At 53.0% G+C, this 8,192-nt stretch overlaps 1 protein-coding gene across 1 annotated transcript in view; it reads left to right on the forward strand.

Annotated features, from left to right (window-relative positions):
• Vil1 (villin 1) overlaps nucleotides 1–8,192 on the forward strand; it is a 40,721-nt gene that overhangs the window by 19,627 nt on the left and 12,902 nt on the right. Inside the window, exons 5-13 of the mRNA XM_050129599.1 lie at nucleotides 1,434–1,630; nucleotides 2,605–2,713; nucleotides 2,826–2,936; nucleotides 4,582–4,784; nucleotides 5,122–5,200; nucleotides 5,325–5,423; nucleotides 6,219–6,372; nucleotides 6,899–6,999; nucleotides 7,080–7,217. Coding sequence (XP_049985556.1) covers nucleotides 1,434–1,630; nucleotides 2,605–2,713; nucleotides 2,826–2,936; nucleotides 4,582–4,784; nucleotides 5,122–5,200; nucleotides 5,325–5,423; nucleotides 6,219–6,372; nucleotides 6,899–6,999; nucleotides 7,080–7,217 — 1,191 coding nt within the window. The remainder of the gene's footprint in view (nucleotides 1–1,433; nucleotides 1,631–2,604; nucleotides 2,714–2,825; nucleotides 2,937–4,581; nucleotides 4,785–5,121; nucleotides 5,201–5,324; nucleotides 5,424–6,218; nucleotides 6,373–6,898; nucleotides 7,000–7,079; nucleotides 7,218–8,192) is intronic.

Genomic DNA, 8,192 nt, shown 5'->3' on the forward strand with positions numbered 1-8,192 from the left:
AAAAAAAAAAAAAAAAAAAAAAAAAGGTTAATATCCTGCAGAATTCCTTCTAGAGAACAGGGCAGAGGCCTTCCTCAGTCCTTATTGCTGCGCAGTCCTCCATGGTGCAACATGCTCAGCTCCTTTTACAGCTCACAGACGTTGCATTCTTTTTTTTTAAAAAAAAAGATTTATTTATCTATTATGTATACAGTATTCTGCCTACATATATCCTATAGGCCAGTAGAGGGCATCAGACCTCATTACAGCTGGTGTGAGCCACCATGTGGTTGCTGGGAATTGAACTCAGGACCTCTGGTAGAGCAGTCAGTGCTCTCAACCTCTGAGCCATCTCTCCAGCCCAATTCACCACATTCTTACTGTAGGTGAAAAGCTGAGCCACGTGTCACAGACTGAAAACGGCTGTGGTGTATTTACACAGTCATTACGTGTACAGCAGGTATTTGTGTCCACCTAACTATGGATCAAAAATATTTAGAAAAAAAGTTACATGAGAGGGCCTGGTGAGATAGCAGCTCAGTTAAGAGTGGATGCTGCTCTTGCAGAGGAGCTGAGCTTGGTTCCCTGCACAGCAGCTATGTAAGTTGGCTACAATTGCTTCTAACTCTACCTCCAGTGGGTCTGATGTGCACAAATCCATATACACATCAAAATCCAATGAAAAGTGTAGTGAATGATTATATAGATGTTTTCTAGCCACTATTTCACACACAGTACAGTGTGGCAACCGTTCTGACCGCCACCTGCCTGGGTTCAGGAATTAGGACTTGTCTAGAGATGATGTAAGGTCTAAGAGACGCCTGGGGTGTAGCTCAATGGTGGAGTACCGACCTGTCATCCAGGAGGACCTGAGTTTGACCCCAACCCCTGCACGATAGGTGCCTTGGCATTGTAGTAATCCCAGCACCCCTGAGGTAGAAAGAGAAATCATTGGGAGGACATCCTTCAGCCCAGAATATTCCTGCCCAGTGTGGGCCATATGAAACCCTGTATCAAAAACAACAACAACAAAACAATAGCCACAAAACTGATTCTCGAGCCAGGGAGATGGTTCAGCAAGGAGTTCAAAACCTCACAGTGCAGTAGGAGAGAAGCAACTCCCAAAGGTTGTCCTCTGACCTCCACCCCCACTCCAAGCATGCCTATAACTGTGCTTAAACACACCTATGTGAATATGCACGCACACACACACATACACATAATTTTTTAAGCATAAGAGGATTTTGCATATTCCATGCAAACATCACATACCATTTTACAGAAGGGACTCGAGCATGGATAGAGCTCCCATGGGATCCTGTCCCTCACAGACCATGAGGGACAATACATTTGTTTGCCCAAGCACTTGTGGTCCAAGTAAGTGGGAGGCCATGCAGAATGGGACAGGGAGCTGTGGGACCCCAGGTCTCACCACACAGATGCCCCCTCCCCAGATCCACAAGACCAGCAGCACCCTGACCTACGACATCCACTACTGGATCGGCCAGAACTCATCCCAGGATGAGCAGGGGGCAGCTGCCATCTACACGACACAGATGGATGACTACCTCAAGGGCCGGGCTGTCCAGCACCGCGAGGTCCAAGGCAACGAGAGCGAGACTTTCCGCAGCTACTTCAAGCAAGGCCTTGTGTAGGGAGGGGTGCGGTGGGGCTGGGGAGGCTCCCAAGATTGGTCACCGAGGTGGGGATTAGGACATAGGGGCTGGGCTGGAGAGAAGGGGACACTGAGACTCTGGGCAGTGGGAGGTGCCCCAGGCTAGGAAGCAAGCCTGGATGAAGCTCTGGAGGTTGTGGGAAGCTCCTGCGGCCTTTGCTGATTTTTCTCCACCTTTCCACTCCTCACCTTTATTTCTGCTGTTGCCCTCACCCGGGCCCTGTCCCTCTGAGTCTGCTTTCACTTGATTTATCCCTTGGGCTCTTCTAAGATCCCATGACTATGGCCGATGAATTCTGTCTTCGTTCCTGTCTAGGTGTGGTGGACTGCTCGTTGCCTGAGCACCCCAAACCCCGCCCCTCAGGCTATCACACCAAACCCCGCCCCTCAGGCTATCACACCAAACCCCGCCCCTCAGGCCAACTCGCAGGTGGCTGCTTCCTCTTCTCTAACCAGGCCTTTCACTAACAACTCTAGAAAAGTCTGAAGCTCTGTCTGGCTGCCTTTCCTCATGGAAACACCTGCTTCTCTAGAGCTGAGTTGTCTTTTCCTTGTAGGAGGCCAAAGCTCAATAGCCTCTGGGCATTCAAGTGGCCACTCTCCTTTCTTCCTCCTCAGTGCCCTGTGTCTGGGGCCCTGGCCTTATTCCAGTTTTCTTCTCTCCAGACCTCACCACGACTGATTACCATTGCAGACCCTTCTGCAGGGCGGGGAGCTAAGGCGAGGGGCAGGAAGACCTACATTGCAGGGGAGGGGGGTGGGGTCAGGTGCTTGCTCCAAGCTAACAAAACATTTGCAGGACACTGATGAGGAGTGTAACTTTGATGTTTGAACCTTAAGTATTTCCTTTGCCTCAGCCTGTCCCAGTTGGGGCCTCAGAGGAGTGCAGGCAGCTCAAGGACCTTGGCATACCTCCTGACTCAATACCCTTTCTTTCCTTTCTCTCTCAGGATCCAGAAAGGGGGAGTGGCTTCTGGCATGAAGCACGTGGAAACGAATTCCAGCGATGTCCGGCGGCTGTTGCACGTCAAGGGCAAGAGGAATGTGCTGGCTGGAGAGGTGGGCAGACCCAGCCAGGACACTGGCTGGCAACTGAGCAGGGCTGAGTGAAGTGAGGGTGGCCAGAGGTAAAAGGCTCGCAGTGGGCGCTGGACCTTCCTGTGCCCTCTAGGTGGAGATGTCCTGGAAGAGCTTCAACAGAGGGGATGTCTTCCTGCTGGACCTCGGGAAACTCATCATCCAGTGGAATGGACCAGACAGCAACCGCATGGAGAGACTTCGGGTAACCCTGACAGACACCTCATCTCTGTAATGCAGCAGGCCTCACCTGCTTTAGCAGCCTCGGCAGCACGCCCCCCCCCCCCCCCCCCCCCACCCTATGAAAGTAGACAGAGAGGCAATGCTGCTGTGTGACTGTGTTAGGCTAATGACTAACTTAAGATTTACGGCACGGGTGACCCCATCAGGTCCCACAGCAGGCGAGAAACAGACAGATACGCCATGCTGAGAGAGCTTGGGTATGGAGAGTTTATTTAGTGGGTATTGGGAGGATATGGGAAGGCAGGGGGTATGGAGGGGAGAGAGAAATTGAGAGAGAGAGAGAGAGAGAGAGAGAGAGAGAGAGAGAGAAAGGGGAAGGAGAGAGGGAGGGAGCTGATGCCTCTTCAGAAGGACAGAGAGAGAGAGAGAAAGGAAGAGAGGCAAGATCACCTTGCTTCAGAAGGAAGGGGGAGATTGGGAGCGGGCAGAGTGCGTCTCTTAAAGGGACAGGGCACCCAGGTGAATGGGCAGGCCAGCATAACTATAATTATAATACTAGCCCTTAAGGTGGAATAGGTCCCTGGAGTGTGGCAGACCCCATGTTCAGCCTTGGGTATTCAGGGATGGATGAAGTGGCCTTGCTCTGCCTGGAAACTGGCCATCCTGTCAAGAAGCCAGAAAGAAAAGGGAGAATGAGAGGAATGATTGCTGCAGGAGTGGTACTAGGGAAGCTTTGGGGACCAGATGGAGCTACGGCAAAGGCCCTGGGTCAGTAGGGATCCCTTCAGGCCAGTGGGAATATGATGAGCGGCCAGCAGGTCTCACAGACAGGATGTGTGGCCAGCAGGCTGGGAAAAAGTGTTAGGTCTTTTGGTTGGGATACCCAGTTAATAGAGCTTATCTGATTTCTGAGTAGAAATGGGCTGGGGAGAGGAGCAGCTGGAATCTGGGCTTCACTTTGTACAGGATGAGGACCCCAAAGCCTTGTGCTTGAGACAGTAGGAACAGTAGCAGGCCAAGTCCTGAGATGGGAATGATCTCAGGGAGACACAGAGGCCCTTTTGGCTATCTGAAGAGGGGTTGTCCTAGGAGGAGAGCCCGAGAGCTAGGCCAGAGACAGAAGCAAGAGAATGACTATCCCCGAGGGCCAAGGAACTCTAGAGAGCCCATGAAAGGAGGGGCTCTGGGCTAAAGAAGAGCACACTACAGTGTGCAGGCACCCAGGGGCTTATGTGTGTATATACGTGCTTGTGTGAGCGTTCATGGACTGAGCTGTGTGTGTATGAATGTGTTATATAGGTATGTACATGTGAATTTGCATGTGTACTGTGAGCGTGGGTGCTTTGGGTAGACTGAATATAGTACTAACATCTTTGAGGGTCAGCTTTTGTACAAAACCATGAAAGGAAACCACAGATTCCCAACAATGTCAAAACTAAAGGTCTAGATTCCCTATCCCGCTCCCCCAGACGCCTTGTCCATTTCTATGAGGAAATCTACTTTCCCAGGGCTTCCTACTGTTTCTCACACACCTGACAAGCCTTGTCTCCACCCCTTGTAAATCTGCAAGGTGGGGTGAGGTTTGCCCTGCAAAGTCCAGGGTGGTGAACAGTACTGCCCTGTCTGCTGCTGCTGACCTTCAAAGATCATCTGTGACCTTCCTGCAGGGCATGACCTTGGCCAAAGAGATCCGAGACCAGGAACGGGGTGGACGCACCTACGTGGGTGTGGTGGAAGGGGAGAAGGAAGGGGACTCCCCGGAGCTGATGGCAATTATGAACCACGTGCTGGGCCAGCGCAAGGAACTGAAGGCAGCAATTCCTGACACAGTGGTGGAGTCGGCGGCTAAGGCCGCACTCAAGCTGTACCAGTGAGTTCTGGGCCAGGCCTTCCTGAGTGCGAGGCCTTCCTGGGTGCGGAGCCTTCCTGGGTGCCGGGGCCTTCCTGGGTGCGGGGCTTCCCAGGTGCGGGGCCTTCCTGGGTGCGGGGTCTTCCTGAGTGCGGGGCCTTCCTGGGTGCCGGGGGTCTTCCTGAGTGTGGGGTTTTCCTGAGTGCGGGGCCTTCCTGAGTGTGGGGTCTTCCTGAGTGCGGGGCCTTCCTGGGTGCGGGGTCTTCCTGAGTGCGGGGCCTTCCTGGGTACGGGGCCTTCCTGGGGTAGGGTGTCCTGGCTGTGGCACCTCCTATCCATGCCTTGCTTTGTCCTGCAGTGTGTCTGACTCGGAAGGAAAACTGGTGGTTAGGGAAGTTGCTACTCGGCCACTCACACAGGACCTGCTCAGCCATGAGGTGAGAAGGGGCTGGAGGACCCCAAGCAAGGGACACCCCCCAAGTGCTAACATCTAGGGATACCTAGCCCCCGTTCCTTCCCCAACACCACAGGCTCATTTAGTTTTTTCTCTGCTGACTCTAGGATTGTTATATCCTGGACCAGGGAGGTCTGAAGATCTTTGTGTGGAAGGGGAAAAAAGCCAATGAGCAGGAGAGGAGTGGGGCCATGAACCAGGCCCTGGTAAGGAAAGGGTCTGGCCCAGTGGTTCTCAATTTCCTAATACTGTGACTCTTTAGTACAGGTCCTCATGTTGTGCTCACCCCCGAGCATAAAATTTATTCCATCGCCACATCGTAACTGTAGTTTTGCTACTGTTATGAATCAGAATATAAATATTTGATATGTAGGATATCTGCTCCGCAACCCCAAAGGGGTTGTAATTCACAGGTTGAGAATTCCTGGTCTAGCAGCAGCAGAGGAAGAAGAGAAGGACTCAGACAGGCCATAACACCAGGCAGAGTCCAAGGAAGATTCGGGGAGGGCAGGGCTGGGGGTGGGGACGGATGGATCCAGTTGTTGAGGTCACCAGCATCCTGGTCCTCAGCATATGAGCGAGCCAACTACCAGCCAATCCTGGGCCTCCCTAGGGTGTTGGGTGATACACCCCATGCAAGAGCTTGGCTTAGAGAAGGGAATGGCTAGTCTTCCTCCAAAAAGGGTTGAGTGGGCATGGGGCTAGGGCGCTTGAATTAGAATTGAGGAGGTATAGTTAAGCTAAGGGTCAGATCTGTTGGGATCAGAGTTAGGTGTAGGGTCAATATTAGATTCAGGGCTGAGGTTAGAGTGCTCATTTGAGACACTATCAGGTATAGCCTTGATTGGAGTAGGTTAGTAGGGTTACGTTTGGGGTCAGCATTGGGGTCCGGGCTGGGCACAGTCAGGGTTGGGGCCAGGTGGATCTGGCTTTGGCTTGCTTGGGGTGTGGCAACTACGGACAGGAGGCGCTAGCCTCCAACGGCCCCCTTATTTTCCCAGAACTTCATCAAAGCCAAGCAGTACCCACCGAGCACACAGGTTGAGGTGCAGAACGACGGGGCGGAGTCAGCCATCTTCCAGCAGCTCTTCCAGAAGTGGACTGTGCCCAATCAGACCACAGGCCTGGGCAAAACATACACTGTGGGCTCCGTGGGTGAGAAGCCACGCCCCCTCAGCTCCCTGGGGGTGGTACTGAGAGCCTAGGGGACTAAAGAAGCTCAAGAGCTATCACCAGAAAGGGAGCTAACATAACTTGCCGTGGAACGGGACGGGGTTGAGCCTCCCTGGGAACCAAACACTTCTCACCAGACTGTATTTGCTTAGACACTGGGGGAGGAATTCAAAGGAAAGGACGGCTTGTAGCCTCCATCACTGTGGTTTCCCTGACAAGCTGGGGGATGGGGGTAAGGTGGTGTTTGAAGTCTGAATGCTTCCAGGGAGTCAGACCAAATAGAGCTCTGTCTTGATCCTGATTCCTGATCCTGCTTCCCTGATTAGGTCAGTGCCTTAGGGGCAGGGAGCAGTCACTTAGGTGTCTGTGTGGCTTTGGATAGGTAGTTAAATCTGTCTGGCTTTAGTTTCTTCGTCTATTGTGTTGGTCTACAAATCCCAGCACTCAGGACTGTAGAGAAGGCGTGGGGCACCTCACTTAGTGACAGTTCGTGTCCTCATCTCTCCAGCCAAGGTGGAACAGGTAAAGTTTGATGCTACGTCCATGCATGTACAGCCTCAAGTGGCTGCCCAGCAGAAGATGGTGGACGACGGGAGTGGGGAGGTGCAGGTGAGTGAGGGAAGGAGGACAGGCTGGTGGGAAAGGGGTAACCCAGGCTGGACCTCATACAGGTCTGATTCTGCTCCCAGGTGTGGCGCATCGAGAACTTAGAGCTGGTGCCTGTGGATTCCAAGTGGCTGGGCCATTTCTATGGTGGCGACTGCTACCTGCTGCTCTACACCTACCTCATAGGCGAGAAGGAACACTACCTGTTGTATATCTGGCAGGTGAGGCCCTGCCCACCCCACTGGCAGCACAGCTGCTCAGCTCCCACAGCCCACCAGCAGCACAGCTGCTCAGCTCCCCACGCCCTACCTGTAGCACAGCTGCTCAGCAGCCCCATCCCACCTGCAGCACAGCTGCTCAGTCTCCCCAGCCCACCTGCAGCACAGCTGCTCCGCCTCCCCAGCCCACCTGCAGCATAGCTGCTCAGTCTCCTCATCCCACCTGCAGCACAGCTGCTCAGTCTCCTAGGCCCACCTGCAGCACAGCTGCTCAGTCTCCCCAATCCCTGCCATCACCCATGTGTTGGATACCCCTGGAGGTGAGAAACTCACTTTCTCCAGAGGCAGCTTTTCCCATCCTCGGTGGCTTTGCTCTAAAATTGTTCCTATTGGGTCTTCCCATTCAGAGCTCTTTCCTTTTGGTTCAGAGTGTCAATTCTAATCCTTGCCACACACTGCATGGGGACTCTGTGTCAGATGCCTGAGTGCAGGGAGTGAGTTGTGTGATATTTTTCTGAGGATGGAATAGGAAGAATAGAACATGTTTGGGGTCAGCCATGGGTATGAGGTGAGTCAGGACTGGACTGGGAAAGGATTAGAGCTGGGGCTAGGGTCAGAAAAAGCACAGTCTATTGGGGTTAGGTTTGGGTTGTGTTCAGTGTAGGCTTGATGGGGAGGCCATGGGTCCAGTCAGGCCATATTTGGGGATGTAGTTCCATTGGTGGAGTGCTTGCCTAACATACACAAAGCCTAGGTTTAGTCCCCAGCCTTGTATCTAACCTGGTGTGGTAGCAAATACCTGTAATTCCAGCACTCAGGAGGTGGAGGGAGGAAGATCATCCCTCCATCAAGGCCTATATCATCCTAGTCTATATAGTACATTCTAGGCCAGCCTGGGATACATAGACCCAGCCTAAAAAAGAAAAGGGGGGGGGGAGGCAGTGGTAGTGCATACCTTTAATCCCAGCACTTGGGAGG

This window comes from Alexandromys fortis, unplaced genomic scaffold (assembly GCF_014885135.2).
Source record: "Alexandromys fortis isolate MF-2015 unplaced genomic scaffold, M_Fortis_MF-2015_v1.1 scaffold_319, whole genome shotgun sequence".
Classification (NCBI taxonomy): Eukaryota; Metazoa; Chordata; class Mammalia; order Rodentia; family Cricetidae; genus Alexandromys; species Alexandromys fortis.